Here is a 19684-nt window from a genome sequence, read left to right as displayed (position 1 = left end):
CAAAGGTACCATTTTATTTGTAATAACTCCATCTTTAAATGAACATTCCAAAACTCTGTCTTTGTCTTACTAACTTTTAAACCTTTTTCCTCCAGAGCTTGTCTGCACTGTTCCAGTTTTTGTTTTAAGTCTCTTTCACTATTTCCTATTAACACTACATCATCAACATACATTAGGCACCATGGAATGCTACCCTGTAGTTTTGCTGTTATCTGGTCCAAAACTAATGAGAATAAATAAGGACTATGCACCGAGCCTTGGTGCAATCCTACTTTCACCTGAAATTTATCAGTCTCTCCCACACCTGTCCTAACACTAGTCGTCACTCCCTCATATATATCTCTCACAATCTTTTAACTTCTTTCTTATTGAGTGCCCACCACAGAATCTCTCGAGGAACTTTATCATATGCTTTCTCAAGATCAATCAATACCATATGAGCGTTGGTCTCTTTATTCCTTTATTTTTCCATCAGTTGCCTTACAATGAAAATTGCATGTGTTGTTGATCGGCCCTGCATAAAGCAAAATTGATTATCGGATATTTCGGTTTCTTCACGTACCCGTCTATCAATTACCCTCTCCTATATTTGCATGGTGTGGCTAAGTAGTTTTATAGCCCTGTAGTTTGTACATTGTTGTATGTCACCCTTGTTTTTGTAGACAGGTACTAATATACTGCTTCTCCATTCGTCTGGCATTTGTCCAACTTCCATAATTCTATTAAATAGACTGCTAGCCAATTTATTCCTGTCTCTCCCAATACTCTCCATACTTCCCCAGGAATATCATCTGGCCCGACTACTTTTCCTTTCTTTATTTTTTGAAGCGCTTGAGCCACTTCCTCGTTTGTTATTCTGGTAACCATTGCTGTTACTGTCTCCATTAACTCCACAGGCTCTCTGTCAAATTCTTCATTTAATAAACTGTCAAAATACTTTCTCCATCTCTTTTTGATATTCTTTTCGTGAATTAGTATTTTATTAGTATTTTATTGGGTGAAATTGAACAAGTGTATACCTATAAATATCTGGGCCACGACATTAAATTAGGAAGAGATAATCAAACAACCGAGTTAAACAGGAGAATAGGACTAATATGGGCAGCTTACGGAAAACTGAGGAAAGTCTTTAGATCAGATATTCCCATGTGCTTGAAATGGAAGGTCTTTGATCAATATGTGCTCTCAGTTTTAACGTATGGAGCAGAAACATTGATTCTCGTACTATACCTATATATAGGGTGACCTATATCCAGCACTGGACTCAAAACAGCTAATAATGATGATGATGTTATATATTATATTTTGTAGTGAAACATATGCAGATTTACCTGTATTAACTTCGATATTTTTTGTTATAGGACATCCTCACTTCTTCAACCAGTTGTCCACCGGACTGGACCTAATCTCTATGGCTGGGGAATGGCTTACTGCTACTGCCAATACCAATATGTTCACCTACGAAATTGCTCCAGTTTTCATCTTGATGGAAAATGTAGTCATGACTCACATGAGAGAAGTAATCGGAAAAAGTTGGCGGAAAGGAGATTCTATTTTGGCCCCAGGTAAAATTATAATTTTTTAACATTTTATTAAATTTTCTTCTTTTTGATGTACTATCCGTGACGAATGTTGGAGATCATCATAACAATCTTTATCTTATCTGCAGCTGCGCAGAAAAGCTGCACAGATTATGTTGGTACGGGGGTTGCAACCCCCGATGATGGGGTTGATTTAGTTGAGACACTAATTACCAAAATATATTTATTTAAGTCACCATGTACGACAGTAAATAGTTGGTGTAAGGGATGGAAACGTCTATACTCTAACCACGTCAGTTTCTGAATAATGAATAATCTCTTTCTTTACTTTCTACGTATCTATAAATAAATCCCAATTGTTTGTTATGATTGACCATACTTGAATGTGACCGTGAATTACTAATAGCAGTATATTTCTGACTTCGGTGTTTTCAAAATGTGTGGCCCAGATAACAAAACCAATGTCACCCGTTTACAAAATCCAAACAATGCATGTAAATAATATTTGCTTAAGACTTTTAAAAATTAAATCGATATGGATTAACTCTTATTTTTTGGATGCTAATATAAATCCTTTAAAAAATGTTCTGTTGAACCAGGTTCTGAGGTTCTTTAACCAGGATGTTCGTCTTCCTGGATCTCGTTTTCCAAATATTTCTCCTTGCAAAATGGTTGGTAGGAGTCATCACATCTGGATTCATTTCGCATAATGTGTCCGAAGTATTGTATCTTTCGAGATTTGATGGTGGTCAGCAGGTCAGTACCACTTGGTTCTGCTTCATTCTTCTGAGGACCTCTTCATTTGTGACCCGGTTACCTAGTTCACGGGATTTTCATTATTCTACGATACAGTCACATCTCCAACGCTTCTAATTTTTTGCATATACAGTAGAACCCCGCAAATCCGAACTAATTTGGGGGGCAGCCTGTTCGGATTATCCGAAAGTTAGCGTAACTAATAATTCAAAGTTTACTTTGTCGTTGATTTTCAGTCGCTGCACCTGTCTCTCTCCCTCTTCCACCCATCTCAGATTAATGTCACTGATGCAGAGCCAGTGTCATCATTTGTGTTTAGTCGCTAACTCCATGGCAAGATTTACAATTTGAAGAAGCTCCATTTTTCCACGCTCCATTACAAGGTGACCTTCTGGAAGTCGTACAACAACAGGATGAGAAAACGAAGAAGAAAGTGCAATTACAGAATGGATTGAAGCTGACGACAACGGGCACCAATAATTTACGGATGAATACATTGTAGACTTGGTTCAACCTCAAGGCAACCCTAATGACTAATGAAGATGAAGAAAGCGAGGAAGAAGTTTCCCTGCCATATCGAGTGTCACACGCAGATGCCACTAAAGCTCTGGGTGTGGCTCTACGTTACGTGGAGCATAACTCTGCTGCGTTACCAGTAGATGTAATGTTTATATGTAAATAGTTTATCATCGCTGCGTCAATTCGCTACACTTCCAGCGCCAGAAAAAAGCTACGGAATCAAAGACCTATTAAACCTAGATTGTTCAATTATCTGGTTTTACTCTGTATCATAAACATGTTTTTAAATTTTGTCTTGAATTTTTCTCACTTGCCGTTGGTTCGGATTTGCGGGGTTCTACTGTATCTTCGTTCAATTTTTGGATTCAACACCATAAAAAAAACAGAGAATACGTGGCATCGCAGAATTCTTACCTTTAAGCCAAGAGAGAAGTTGTGGCTATTAAAGAATAGCACGATTGAAGGTGAATCTAGCTTTTCCAATGTGTACTCTATTCTCTTGGTTGTTGGTCCCTTCTTCATTTACTATGGTGTCGAGGTAGTACCTACAGGGGTTTGGTTGGCGTAAAATTGACCTTATGTCTATTATTTTATTTATTTTAAATGTTATTTATTTGAAATTTTTAAATTAATCTCTATGTATTTTTAGGTGGTTCAATATCCAACCTCTATGCTTTCTTGGCAGCAAGACATAAAATGTTCCCCAACTACAAAGAAAAAGGAATTGCTACTATCCAAGGTCAGCTAGTTATGTTTACGTCAGACCAGGTAAGTCATAAATTATAGAGGTTTTATTTAATCTATTTATATTTGCCCTATTCATGGAAGACTATGGAGAGACCAATTATATCAAAAGTTTCCAATTGCGGATATAAATAATAAGGTAGTACCGATTCCAATTGTGGTTTGCTTTGTTAAACCATCAAATAGTACGAAAAGAGAAGTCCCAGATCCGAAAATCTGAAGACATCTACCGTGGAACCAATTTCTTGGTACAACTTCCATCTATGCCTTCTACAATTTACAAGGCAAGCAGACGACTAATAAAGGAGGCGAAAGGGACTCTACAATATGCAGTCACCTGTTCACCTGGCTACCTATTCTGGCTTAGTCTATTCTGCTCTTTTTCAGTCTTATAGTCTTAACTCTAGTTTAGCATAGTGTTTAAAATGCCTGCCTTGTTCGATTTCTTCTCGAGCTACATACAGAGTGAGTTTTATGTATGGAAACACTCAATTATCTCGGAAACGGCTTGCACGATTTTTATAAATTTTGGTGGGTAAAGGTTTTCTGAGGCGGCCGATATTATAATGACAATTACATTGTTGTCAGATTTTCCGTTTTTCTGGAAATCTAATGAACTTTCTTATTTCAAATGGAACACCCTGTATATTTTTTGCGTTTTGAAATCCTAAAGAAATGCTGAATATGTTTATGTTATATGTATTTCCTATACCTAAATGCCATAATTTCGGAGTTATTGCTACATTTATTTTAAAAGAAATTTTTAAACAAACTATAAAAATCAATTTTTTCGGCTCGGGTAAATATTATTTTAGATTCTTTTGATCATTGGGGACAAAAATGATCTTTTGTAATTTTTCTATAAAATTAATCGTTTCCGAGTTCTAAACAATTTAAATCTGAAAAAAATCGAATAATGACAATTTTCAAGGTTCAAAAACACAAATAAAAATTATTAGTTTTGAAACTGCGTAGCACCCAAATTCAAGTTTAAGCCTTATTTTATCAGATACCGATAAGTAATTTGAACTTGTTTTATATTAAAATATTTTTTTTATTTGTTAATACAGCCCGATTGCCCGTCCTCTCATATGCGCTTTATTAACAAATTAAAAAGCGATGTTGTAGAATAAAACGTGCCAAAAACTCTTATTGCGAGCTCCTAGAAAAAGGGTTGAGCTTGAATTTATGTACTTCGTAATTTCTAAAATTTTATTTTTTATTTGTGTTTTTGAACCTTGAATATTGCCAATATTCGATTTTTTTCTGTTCTAAATTGTTTATAACTCAGAAAAGATTAATTTTATAGAAAAATTACAAAAAATCTTTTTTGTTCCCAATGATCCAAAGAACCTAAATTAATATTTACCCGAGCCAAAAAAAATTGATTTTTATAATGTGTTTAAAAATTTTTTTTTAAATAAATGTAGCAATAACTCCGAAATTATGGCATTTAGGTATAGGGAATATAACATAAAAAATAATCAGTATTTCTTTAGGACTTCAAAACGCAAAAAATATACAGGGTGTTCCGTTTGAAATAAGAAAGTTCATTAGATTTCCAGAAAAACAGAAAATCTGGCAACAATGTAATTGCCACTATAATATCGGCCGCCTCAGAAAACTTTTACTCACCAAAATCTATAAAAATCGTGCAAGCCGTTTCCGAGATAATTGAGTGTTTCCATACATAACACTCACTTTGTATATATTTGCAATTGGGTAATTATTTCTACCTATAATTATTATTGTGTCTGTTTTGTTGATATTTATTTTCAAACCCATGGCTTCACTTGCAAGAGATGATGCTCATTTGAGATCATTTGAAAGACATTGAAGATCTTCGGTGTTATTTGACACTATCGCTGTGTCATCGGCATATATAATGTTGTTAATAAATATGCACACAACAAACATTATACTAGTTTATTGTTTTTATATTATACAAAAGGTTAATAATTAATTATTTTTTTAGAGTCATTATTCAGTCAAATCCTGCGCGTCAGTTTGCGGCCTGGGAACCGATAATTGCGTGATGGTTCCTTCAGATGAACACGGCCGCATGATTCCTCAAGAGCTTGAAAGGCTTGTTGTAGAGAGGAAAAATAAAGGTCATATTCCCTTCTTCGTAGCTTGCACTGCTGGTACGACCGTCTTGGGTGCTTTTGATCCTATCAATGAGCTTGCTGATATCTGCAATAAATACGGAATGTGGCTCCATGTTGATGTAAGTTTTTCGTGATAAATATTAATAGACCAGTAAGCATCTGTTTTTAGGTGGATGTAAGAGGTGGCATTCAGATTTTTGCGGATAAAGTTAGGTGATAACTTCTTTAATAATAATTGATTTATGCTCCTTCTCAAATATGCCCGGAACATTAATAAAAAAAAAATAAAATATTTAAAAATTTCAAAAAATTTCGTTTTTTTCTACTTTTTTTGCTTATAACTTAAAAACTGATCATTTTAGAAATAAGTCCTATAGGAATAAAACAAAGATAATTAAATTTTCTATCAGATGCGATTAGTTAAAAATGTCTTAATTTATCACCCTTGCTTCAAAATAGCAATAAATATAAAATAAGGGGGCAAAACAAGCCTGTTCTTATTCAATGATTTTCCATCACTTTTTTTAAAAAATTAAAATTTTTTAAAATCTTGCACAACAAAAACTAGAACGTACAAAGATTTGTCATATAAAGAAGTACTCCACCTATCTAATGCAGTTTACAGAATTGAAATGGGATTATTTAAGCAGCCTCAGCAATGTTTTAAAGTTATAAACAAATTTTTGGCTTATAAACAAATTAGTGCTGTGGCCAGGAGGGGGTGCTACGGGCTCCTTTATTTAGATGGACCTACCCAAGTTTTTTATGTATTTTGACCCGTAGAACACGAATTTTTTGGGTAACAGTTGATCCGGTTGTCGATAAGATTGTTATAAACAAAGAACTTGAGGAATTACATAACATTGATTTTTCGCAAAATAAAACATTTTTTTTGTATTTCTTGGGTACTTCTAAGCAAAAAATTTTCTTACAAGTTTTTTCGTAGGATGCATAGTTTTCGAGATAAACGCGGTGGAACTTTCAAAAAATCGAGAAATTGCAATTTTTGAACGCGAATAACGTTTGATTAAAAAATAAAATAGCAATTCTGCTGACAGAATTTGAAAGTTTAAGTCAAATTTTACCGGTTGTAATTATTTGCATTGCTAAAAATTAATTTTTTTATTATTAAACAAAGCTATTTGTTTATAAGAAAAAAAATTGTTTATAAATTTAAAACATTGCTGGGGCCCCTTAAATAATCCGATTTTAATTCTGTAAAGTGTATTAGATAGGTAAAGCACCTCTTTATATGTAAAAAAATTAGCCAACTTCTAAATGGTCTACTTTTTGTTTAGAAAGATTTTAAAATATTTGAACTTAAAAACATTTTTATTGCAAATTTATTATGCAAAATCTATTAAGTCGATTTTAATGAAATTTGGTACACGATTTAAGTATGTTGCAAAGAATTTCCCAAACGAATTACTAAGGTTCTAAGTGCCACTAAAGTGTTTAAAAAATATTGAATAACAACAGACTTATTTTGCCCCCTTATTTTGTATTTATTGCTATATTGCAGAAAAGGTAATACCTGAACACATTTTTTACCAGTCGTATATCATACAAAATTCAATTATCTTTATTTTATTTTTCTACGACTTTGTTCCAAAACGAATCGTTTTAAAGTTATAAGCAAAGAAAGCAGAAAAAAATCGATGTTTTTCGAAATTTTTAAATATTTTAATTTTTTTATTAACGTTCCGGGCATATTTGGGAAGGAGCATAAGTCAATTATTATTACTGAAGGTGTCACCTAACTTTATCTGCAAAAATCCGAATGCCACCTCTCACATCCAAAAATAGACGTTTTTTCGCAGATCCTTACTGGTCTATAATACGTTTAGACAATTAGATGTCAAAAGTAGTGAAGAGCAAGCAAAAAAATCTAATCAGAGTAGTCTGTACAATAAAAGTGACTTCGTATAATATATTCACATATAATGTGTAATAATGGTCGTATTCAGGAGACGAAATAGTGAGGAAGCAATTCCCGATGGAGTGGTAATAGTTGTGTTTCATTTTGTGAACGCACCGCTCCCTAAATTCGTGACGGCCTATCATTTTCTGTTATATGTGAGGTTATATATGCACTTGCCTTTGCATAATAAATTGTTTTTACTTGATAATCATGGTCAAAGAACATGTCGTCTGCGCTATTTTCCAATTGTTAATAATTAGTACTTGACACCATCTTTCAACAAGTCTATCGACAACTTCGCAAAAGTAGCATACGTTGGACGGAGGTAGCGGAATTTAAATGAGCTCACTATCATGACGACCGTTCCGTAACACGTTCCACAAGTAACGCCACGTTCAGAGAACGAATTCCCAACAGTTGTGGAACCGCTTCGTCACTTTATCGTCTCCTGAATGCAACAAATGAGAAGATATATTCATAACTAATTCTAGCTTTAGTTCTAATTCTAGTATATTGTTTATATATAATTTTAAACATTATACACACATGTCCAAAAGTTTGGAATACGTACAAATAATATATCTACGACTATGGTTTTTTTTATTTAACCTCCCAATTTATTTACAATCTGTAAAACAAGTTACAATGAGTAAATGTTGTGACCACTAGTGTAGGTGAATTGGAGAAAATGATTCATTAATCATTTTCTTTACAAATATTTTACATAGATATAAAATTGTTTGTCTCTGGGAATTACGACACATACATATAACTAAAATCGCGATGGTAAATCACTAGGTGTATTTCGTCTAAGCCTTCGTCTGACTGGTAGTCTCATCAGGTTTCTGGCTAGTATATTTGGATGTTGTGTCAGTCTGTCTTCGTATTTCTGTGCGAAGTTAGTAATTTCTTCTTTTACTGTTGCAATTTCTAGATCGCGTCTAATAATATTATTTGCAACATACCATGGGGCATTTGTGATTATTCGAAGAACCTTCGACTGGAACCTCTCCAAGATTTCGATATTGGAGTTTGATGCAGTACCCCAAAGTTGGATCCCGTAACTCCATATTGGCTTCAAAATTGTTTTGTAGACAAGTACTTTATTTTTCATCGAAAGTGATGATTTGTGACCAATCAGCCAGTAAAGATTGTGTAATTTGAGACCAAGTTGAAACTATGGTGGTTTCAAAACTGTTGTTGATATTCATTCTAGAGAGTTTTTAAAAGAAAATGGCAAAAAATTTCAGTCGTTTTTGTATCATTTTGGTCACATTCAACTGATTAGCGTATTTACATATTATTTCAGTCTTTATTTAAAGTTGAATTGAAGCCGTTTAAAAATCCCTAGAAACATGATATCTTATTTTGACAGATCTAGGGTAATTGCGTTGTTACAACAGGGCTTTAGTCAAAGTGATATTGCGAATATTGTTGATGTTACTCGGAGTGCTGTATCGAAAATTCAAAAAAAATCCAAGATACAAATGACGTCAAGGATCGTCCCAGAAGTGGTAGAAGTCGATGTACAACAGCAGCGCAAGATCGGCAGATAACATTGATAGCTCGTAGAAATCGTCTGGAATCTACAAGTGGTATATCCAGAAAAATTTCTTGGCTTCAAAGACTGAATATTTCACGGCAAACAATAACACGCACACTAAATGCAATAAATTTGTATCGTAGAAGACCCTTAAATGTTCCTAAACTAACCTACCAACACAAAATAGTAAGATTGCAATGGGCTAGAGAAATGGTGCACCATGGTCCTAACTGGAATAACGTGATGTTCTCTGATGAGTCAAAAATTGGATTGGTATCTGATTCACGAAGAACACTGGTTTGGAGGGCCCCAGGACGACAAGCCCGACTAGAAACAGCCTAACCGCGTGTCCCATTTGAAGGTGGCAGTATTATGGTTTGGGGTGATATTATGAGTGGTACACGGACGCCACTGTTGGTTCTGGAGAGAAGAGTCACTGGTGCTGTGTATATCGAGGAAGTTTTAAATCCTGTCATACGTCTATTCCGAGGGGCAGTAGGTGATGAATTTGTGTTTATGCATGACAACGCACCTCCTCATCGAACAGCAGCAGTACAAAATTTTCTGGAAGAAGAAGGAATATCTACATTACAGTGGCCCTCGAATTCCTCCGACATGAACGTTATTGAACATGCTTGGGACATTCTGAGAATACGCTTCAAGAAGCGAAACAATCCTCCTATTACACTTAGAGAACTAAAAGATGCTGCTCGTGAAGAATGGGAGAGAATTCCGCAAGCCCAGCTCGACCAGTTAATCGGCAGCATGCCAAATCGCCTACAGACACGCACACAGGACAATGGAGGAAATACTAATTATTAGTTTTATTAAAAATTATTTTTTTCTATACTAATTTATTTTTAAATGTAAGTTGCACATTGTAAATTTTTCACTCTAAGAGAATAAATCATTTTTTGCATATCGTTTATCTGGTTTTGAAATTTGTTAAGTATTGTTGAGAATTGAAACAAAATGATGTTTAACTATTCAGAAGAGTTTACATATAAAAATCAATAAAAAGATGAAATATTCCAATATTCCAAAATTTTGGACATACACATGTGTAATATATCTACAAGTGGGTTTTATATTGACTTCGTTTTCTTAGCATGCCTCATCCTGGTTCTACAACCCATGCTGGGTCTTGGCCTGTTCCAAAATCAGCTTCCATTCCTTCCTATCCTCCTCCTTGGTTTATCAAGTCCGCACTTTCGTCTTCCACCTGGTTCTTCGTAAATTGTGTTCTGGGCCTGCCTCTTCTCCTCACTCCAAGCGGTCTCTGGCCATAAAAGTGTTTCGACAGCTCCAACTCATTCATTCTCTCTAAGTGATCTAGCCACCGCAGCCTGTTTATTTTGATAGATCTACCAAGCTTACTCACTAGGCTTTGTTATAGTCCTAAAATTGGATTAATATATCGTCTTTTTTTTTTTTGATGATCCAGATCTATATCAGTAGTAATATTCAAAAACTATTTCCTCAGAATGTCGACTGAAATTTGTGTATGAATAATATGTGTGTATAAATGTGTATGAATAATAGTCCAGGAACCGAAGCTTTTCACTCTGCAATTTTTACATAATGGATTTGCTTGAAAATTTGAGAATAAGTAGTGGATAGTCCAAGGATCAAAATCTATATGATGCCGAAAGGCGCTTTTACCATTTGGGTGGTTGCCACCCAAATTTTTTATTATATTTTGGCTACAAAACTTGATAAAAACGTTCATTCTAAGCAAAAAATGTTCTATACATTTTTTTGATAAAATTAATAGTTTTCGATTTATTCGCTATCGAAATTGTTAGTTCTATATCGAAAAAATCAATGTTTTACCAATTGTACTCATTTACGATTCACTCTATTTTTGCCGTAGAAAAAATTTTTTCAAACCAAGTTCTTGGGAATTAAATAACCTACAATTTCATATTGAAACATTTTTTCGTATCTCTAATGCTAATCTTTCTATTCTGAAGAAAATGGCATTTTTTACCAAACTACAAAAATCGTTATTCGCTTTTAACTCCAGTTTTTTTAAAACTAATCATTGTAAGCCAGTCAAACTTCTGGAATCTATTAATATTACATAAATAAAGAAGAATGAGTAAGGGCAATGACTAAAAACACCGTTAACTTACATTATTATGCTTCCAATTGGATTTCTCCTTTTTTTTTCAAAAAAATATATTGATTTGTTACCGTAACTTCTTTATTTTTTATCCTAGAAAGTTTGGTAAAAAATAATTTTGTAGGTTTTTGCAAGATCTATAAGGCTATTAATACTAAATCCTTTTTAATTCCTCAGTTGCAAAACGCGGTGACTTTGAAAGGGTTGGTAAAGGTGGTTTTTGCATGTTATTAAAAGTTTTAATTGCCAATAGCTCACTCAATTTTTACCGTAGAAAAAATTTTAAAATTTTAAAATTTTAAAATTTAAATAAGCTACAATTTTATATTTAAATATTTTTTCCTATCTCTAATGCTCATATATATCCTATCTTCAATAGCCAAAAAATTGTTAGTGTTTAATGCTAAAATAATTATCCAGTAAGTAATTTCTACTACATATTTAATTACTAAGTTTATCAACATAAATATACCTAAATATAGAGAAAATAGGCCAGTATATTATCAAAATATGTCGGAATGTTTTAAAAATTCCTAGCTAGAACTAGGGGAAAACTATGAGTTACCAACACCATAACCAGGAACAATCTACTAGTTATCCATTCAGTGAGGACATAAATCCAGCAATTAGAAGAAACAGCTTAGCACGAACTCCTCCACCTGTAAGCACTCAAAAAGACAGTTCCAATCCACTAGATGAACAGCAGAAAATTGTCAAAACATACAACAACGATCTACAATCACATTTAACAAATTTTCAAATAGATAAACCGCAAGAACATCTCCCAGATGCAGATGTAGCAAAAAGTGATGGTGAATGGGTAGCAGTCCACCATAATAAACGTCAACGCAATGACGATAGTCCTGATTTGAAAAAAACCAAACAAGCTACACTCAATGATTATTGGCTGAGTAAAACTGTTCATACATCTAACAGATACGAGTTACTTGAAGATGATACATTTCGTGAAGAAGTTGTAACGTTGGAAGACCGAAGAGAGGATCAGCCACCACCCATATTTATACAAAATGTTGAACGCATCAAACCACTACAGGAATTACTACAGAAGATAACTCCAGGGAAATATACTTTAAAATGTCTTGCTAACAAACAAATTAAGGTTCAAGCTGATTCATCAAAAACCTACTCAATAATCGTAAAATCTCTATCAGAAAAAAATACTCAGTACCATACATACCAACTAAAACAAAACCGAGGATTCCGAGTTGTTATACGTCATATCCACCCTTCAACAGATCCAGACGACATTAAAAAGGCATTGCTGGATCTCGGGCATACTGCACTGAACATCTCTAATATTAAGCAAAGAGGCACAAAGAAAGATCTGCCGCTATTTAATATAGAACTGGCTATTCACAGCAATAATAAAGATATATATGAGATCACGAAATTACTCAACAATATTGTCACAGTTGAGGCACCGCATCCGAAGAGGGAACTACCTCAATGTCAAAGATGTCAACATTTTGGCCACACACACAATTATTGCCACAGGAGTCCGCGCTGCGTAAAATGCGTAGGAGATCACCTATCGTCTAAATGTCCAAAAGAAAAGAATATAAAAGAGGTCCAATGTGTAAATTGTCGAGAAAATCATCCTGCAAGCTACAAGGGATGTTCTGTATACAAAGAACTGCAAAAGAAAAAATTTCCATCGCTTCGAGAAAAAAACGCAAGTCAACCACCTCGTGTTGCACATTCGTCAATCACTCAACCAAATATCAGTTATGCGAACATTGCTGCAGGAAAAGATAATAAAAATACAACTAACACAAATGAGACTACTCATGAAATAGAAACAGCAACTCCCCAACATATACAAAACAATTTAGAACTTGTGGTACATAAACTAATGGAAAGAATGGATAAGATGTTTGATCTAATAATGTCTCTGATATCTAAGCTTAATCTTTAACACTAAACTTAAGATGTGCTGTTGGAATGCCAATGGCTTAACTAATCATTTTCATGAAGTAAAAGCTTTTATTTATTCTCATAATCTAGATGTTATGTTTATTTCCGAAGCACACATGACTATTAAGAGTTATTTTAATATTCCCAAATATTCAACCTACGTAACTCAACATCCATTAGGAAAGGCCCATGGAGGTACGGCAATTATTATAAGAAATAATATTAAGCATAATGAAATAAACAAAATTAGCAGAGTCAACATTCAAGCTACATCAGTGTCGGTAGAAGATTCACAAGGCTCGATTATTTTATCTGCTGTTTACTGTCCACCGAATAAAATAATTAAAGCTGATCATTTTACTGAATACTTTGAGATACTCGGACACCGTTTCATTGCTGCTGGAGATTACAATGCCAAACATCACAAATGGAGCTCCAGAATCATAACCTCACGAGGGCGAGAATTATTAAAAAGTATTAATGAGAATCATTTAACTTCTCTCTCTACTGGACAGCCTACTTATTGGCCCACTGATAGACAAAAAATTCCTGATCTTATTGATTTCGCTATATTAAAAGGAATAACACACACCCATATCCAAATTTCTCCTTCTTTTGACCTATCATCGGATCATTCCCCTTTCTTCATAGACCTACAAAGCCAAATTCACAATTGTCCTAAACTTCTAACACTGTGTAATAAAAGAACAAACTGGGGTAGGTATAGAGAAGAAATAAAATCATCCATTAACCTAAACTTGCCTCTTAAAAGTGACAGGGACATAGAAAATGCAGTCACTCACTTAACTACAGTTATTCAGCAAGCTGCTTGGTCGTCCACTCCAGAAATTACCTACACACACAACTCCGAGTCGTATCCTGCTCACATAAATACACTTATACTGGAAAAAAGAAAACTAAGAAAGAGGTGGCAGCTCACTAGACACCCAGAAGATAAAACACATTTTAATAGAGCTTGCAGATTACTCAAAAGAAACTTGATCCAACATAAAGACAATGGAATCAACAATTATTTAAAGAACCTCTCACCTTCAGATGATACAAATTATTCTCTGTGGAAACTAACAAAAAAACTTAAAGACAACGAACAAATTAATATGCCAATCAGGAAACTAAATGGCACATGGGCTAAAACTGACAAAGATAAAGCTTATACTTTCGCAAATCATTTATGCGAGGTATTTCAACCGCATCAGAGGGAAGTCTCAGCTGAAGAAGAAGAAGATATTCATGAATTCATAAACGCACCATATCAAATGGCTCCGCCTATTAAAATTTTCAAGAAATCTGAAGTAGAAGAAGTAATTGATAATCTGGAGAATAAGAAGTCACCTGGGTATGATATAATATCTAGTTTGGTCCTAAAAAATCTACCCAACGAAGGTGTAAGCTTAATTACTTATATATTTAATTCAATATTAAAAACAGGTTACTTTCCACTCCAATGGAAAGTAGCTCAAATTGTTCTAATCCCAAAACCTAATAAGGATCACGCGGAAGTATCTTCATATCGTCCAATAAGCTTGTTGCCTATTATATCTAAAGTGTTCGAGCGGCTTTTCCTGAGAAGACTAGAGCCTACATTAGACAGCAACAATGTTTTACCTAATTATCAGTTTGGCTTTAGGAAACAACATGGTACCATCGAGCAAATTCATAGGGTAGTAAAAACTATCAGAAATTCGCTCGAACACAAAAATTACTGTACAGCTGCATTGCTAGATGTCTCACAGGCATTCGATAAAGTTGGGCATGTAGGTCTTATCTCCAAGATTAAATCCATATTTCCTTATCCCATAAGTTCACTATTAAGATCCTATCTGACAGATAGATTTTTTCAAGTCAAAAGAGGAGGGGAAATTACTAACCTGTTTCCAATATGTTCTGGAGTTCCACAAGGAAGCATATTAGGACCAACACTTTACTTAATATACACATCGGATCTTCCAACCACCATTAATACAACAATTGCTACATATGCGGATGACACAGTTATAATGGCTTCAAATCCTATAGCAACAGAAGCATCCGAGGTATTGCAAAATCATCTGACTGAACTAGAGAGCTGGCTTAAATTGTGGCGAGTACAAGTCAACAGTTTAAAATCCACACAAATAACATTTACTTTAAAAAAAGGTGTCGCGCCTCCGGTTTCTATAAATAACACTCCACTACCAGTCAATACCGCCGTAAAATACCTGGGAATTCATTTAGATAGTAAACTTAATTGGGGCACCCACATCTGGAAGAAACGTCTTCAACTCGGCCTAATCTACAGGAAAATGTATTGGTACATGAGTAAGAAATCAAATCTTAGCCTGGAGAACAAAATTATGATTTATAAATGTATTTTAAAACCGGTGTGGCTATATGCAGCACAAATATGGGGAACAGCTAGTAATACCAACATTCAAAAACTTCAACGGTTCCAATCAAAAGTGTTGCGCCAGATCTGCAATGCCCCTTGGTATGTTACGAACCAGAGATTGCACCACGACCTACAGCTACCAACAGTTAGCGAAGCAATATCTGCTGTAAATTCTAGATACAAGACAAGACTATCCTGCCATCCAAATCCACTCGCCACGGACCTGCTCAACATTTCTCATGAAAGACGATTAAAAAGACCTGACCCTTTGGACCTCTAGTACATCTGGACATCAGAGCAACAACAGAGTGCAGTGTCATAGTGCAGTGAAATAATCATGTTTTAGTTTTAGTGATTTTTAAACTTCTTTCGTATTTTTATTCATGTTCCTTAGACTTTTAATAATCATATTTTTATTGTCTGAACTGTCCACTATACTAAATTTTATCTATGTATTATGTTCCAAGTAATTGTTATGTCTTATTTTAAAATTATAATGTTATATGTCTTACTGGGTGCTCGCCACTGGGCGGCTTCCATCTGTGTTATTTTTCAATAATATTATGTATTGCTTATTGTTTGTGATCAGACAGATTGCAATAAACGTTGGATGTTAAAAAAAAAAAAAAAAAAAAAAAAAAAATAAAAAAAAAATCTCTAATGCTAATCTTTCTATTCTGAAAAAAATGGCATTTATTACCAATCTACAAAAATTCGTTATTCGCTTGTAACTCCATTTTTTTAACTGATTATTCTAAGCCGGTCAAACCTCTAGAACCTATTAATAATACATAAATAAAGAAGACCAAATAAGGTCAATGAATAATTTTAATTAGGGTGGTAAGAAGCGGGCAGTTTCCGATCACTTTTTCGCTGAAAAAATAGGGACTGACATTCTTTTTATTATAAGTCACTTAATTTTTGAGCTATGGACTATTTTTTATTTCTGGAGATAGATATTTTTAAATACTTTAAATTAGTTTAAACAAGTTTTCCTCGAAAAATGCATAGTTTTCCCGTCTTTTGACTTTGAAACTACAATATTTAGCATTTGACGAAGAAGAGCTAACATATAATAAAGTATGGCTCGACTACTATTGGTCTTAAAGAAAATATTAAAAAAACAGTTTTGTTTATTTTTTCAAAAGTTACATTTTTGTTAAGCAAAGTTGTTTTGATAAAACGAAAAGTTTTTGAGTTATTAGCAGAAAACTGAATAAAAACATTTATTTTTTCGATATAAAATTAACACTTTCGATAGCGAATAAATCGAAAACTATTAATTTTATCAAAAAAATGTATAGAACATTTTTTGCTTATAATGAACGTTTTTACTAACTTTTATGATCAAAATAAAATTAAAAATTTTCACCCCCGAGATGGGGTGGCAACCACCCCTATGGTAAAAGCGCCTTTTGGCCCCATATAGATTTTGATCCTTGAACTATCCACTTCTTATTCTCAAATTTTCAAGCAAATCGATCTATTCTGTAAAAATTGCGAGGTTTTGTCCTATTTTTAGCTTCTTTACTTGGACTATTATAAATTGTGTGGAAAAATATTTTATAGCTTATGTTCAACCAAGCTAAAACTATATAGCAATTAGTTCTTAGCAAACAGCATTGATTTTTAAAGCTAATTAACAAACATAAGATAATTAATAGCTCTAGCATACTTACCAGAGATAAGAAACGTTAAATTAGAAAATTAATTTTAACTTAGCTTATGAAATGTAATCTTTTAATTTAATCTATAATTAACCTTACTTTGAAAATTATAATTAATCATGTAATTAAGTATGTAATTTAATACAGGCAGCTTGGGGTGGAGGTCTCCTTCTCTCCAGGAAATATAGGCATCCGCGTTTAAGTGGCATTGAGAGGTAAGTAATACAATTTATTATTTCCCGTTTCAATATGTTCAATTAAGAATTCATTACGCTCTACTCTAGGGTAAAGGAGACAATTAAATTTTACTTAAAAGTCAACCGCAATTAGCGCCTGACGGTTCTATAATTAATTATACTATCATTAATCATTCAAAGGCCGCTCTAAAGAGTGAAAGGTGGTAGATTTAAAGCTTTAAAGTTCTTACGTGACACTTTTTGTGCTATCGCTTAGCTAATGAACCGAATTTATAGCGTCAATCTACTAGATTTTGTTTTTCTATACTTTTAGTCTATGCTTTATGTTTGCTAATAAATATACAGCGTGTCTACTTAAGTTGGAAACATATGGGAAACTTTTTTGTTATTCATTTTACGAAAAAAAGTTATTCTTTATAAAAAGTTCTGCATGCTCTAAAACCTAAGATTCAATCATCAGATATCAAATTTTGTCAATATTATACGAGGTATGTCAAAAAATATGAACTTCGTTCAAGAGTAAAGTACTTTTATTTCTCTCAATATCGAAAATTCTTATTATGAAAAGTTGTTTGGAAATAAAAACTAAGATCAAGTATGCAATTACATGCTTCTAATTGGAAAAAAATATTTTTCAAATTTTTCTTAAATTTATTGATACTAACTTTGTTTTTGTTTAATACACACACGATAACTCTTTTATTATTACTTTTACGAAAAAAGGTATTCTTTATACAAAGCTATGTATGTCCTAAGACCGTAGATGCAACCATCAGATATCACATTTTATTAATTTTATACGAGGTATGTCCAAAAATATGAATTTCACTCAAGAATAAAGTATCTTTATTTTTCACAATATTGAAAACGGTTATTAAAAAAGTTGTTTAGAATTAAAAACTATGTTTTAATATGCAATTACATCCTTCTAATTGAAATATTGTGAAATATAAAGGTACTATAATCTTGAGCGAATTTCATATTGTTTGAAACACCTCGTATAAAATTAATAAAAGTTGATCTATCATGGTTGTGTCTTAAATTTTAGACCATTCAAAGCTTTTTATGAAGAATAACTTTTTTTCGTAAAATTAATAATAAACGAGTTATCATATTTGTAATAATTAAAAACTATGTTGGGTATCCATAAATTTGAGAATATTTTTTTTTTTCAATAAGAAGCATGTAATTGCATATTTGATCTTGGTTTTTAATTCCAAACAACTTTTTATCATAAGAATTTTCGATATTGAGAGAAATAAATGTACTTTACCCTTGACCGAAATTCATATTTTTTGACATACCTCGTATAATATTGAGAAAATTTGATATCTGACGACTGAATCTTAGGTTTTGGGGCAAGCAGAACTTTTTATAAAGAATAACTTTTTTTCGTAAAATTAATTATAAAAAAGTTTCCCATATGTTTCCAACTTAAGTAGACACGCTGTATATGTAAACTTACGTGCATAGAAATCGGCCCACCTAAAAATTTGGTCATTTTTGAAGCCTCCTATTTCCTAAACCTGTTGGCCGATTTAAGTGATTTTTTTAATATGTTATAGCCTTATTCTTCAACAATATCGTTGTAATAATGTTATTGCTAAACAGGTAAGTGTTATTTTATATTGGGTGTAGAAATGATAGTGTGTTTTTTACTCAAGGTAGGTTAGGTATTTTAACCACTAGCAATGTTCTTCATCAATACAGGGTATTTCTAAATAAGTGCGACAAACTTTAAGGGTAAATTCTGCATGAAAAATAATGACCGTTTTATTTATAAACATATGTCCGCAAATGCTTCATTTTCGGGATACGGGATATTGAATTTTTTTTACAAACTGACGATTTATTTACTGCTCTTAAACCGGTTGAAATATGCAAATAAAATTTGGTGGGTTTTAAGAGGTAGTTATTGCGCATATTTGACATACAATTAAGAATTTTATATTCACCATTGTCGTGCATACGGGTCATATTACCCGTATGTACGCCAATGGTGAATATAAAATTCTTAACTGTGTGTCAAAAAATGCACAATAATTACCTCTTAAAACCTACCCAATTTCATTTGTATATCTCATGTGGTTTTAGAGCAATAAATAAATCGTCAAATTGTACGAACAAATTTAACATCCCGTATTTCTGAAACGAAGCATTTGCGAACATATGATTATAAACCTAAATGTCATTAAATAATTGATGGATTCGACCGTTACTTGATGGAAGTTCATTTTAT

At 33.2% G+C, this 19684-nt stretch overlaps 1 protein-coding gene across 1 annotated transcript in view; it reads left to right on the top strand.

The window, feature by feature from the left end:
• Positions 1-19684, top strand: part of LOC126882944 (glutamate decarboxylase) — a 264997-nt gene that overhangs the window by 134979 nt on the left and 110334 nt on the right. Inside the window, exons 3-6 of the mRNA XM_050648021.1 lie at positions 1362-1565; positions 3466-3584; positions 5536-5787; positions 17396-17463. Of these exons, the coding sequence (XP_050503978.1) occupies positions 1362-1565; positions 3466-3584; positions 5536-5787; positions 17396-17463 (643 nt within the window). The remainder of the gene's footprint in view (positions 1-1361; positions 1566-3465; positions 3585-5535; positions 5788-17395; positions 17464-19684) is intronic.

Source organism: Diabrotica virgifera, chromosome 4, assembly GCF_917563875.1.
Source record: "Diabrotica virgifera virgifera chromosome 4, PGI_DIABVI_V3a".
In the NCBI taxonomy this organism is placed as follows: Eukaryota; Metazoa; Arthropoda; class Insecta; order Coleoptera; family Chrysomelidae; genus Diabrotica; species Diabrotica virgifera.
The sequence above is the reverse complement of the archived record's forward strand: the minus strand, read 5'-3'. Positions and strand labels throughout refer to the sequence as shown.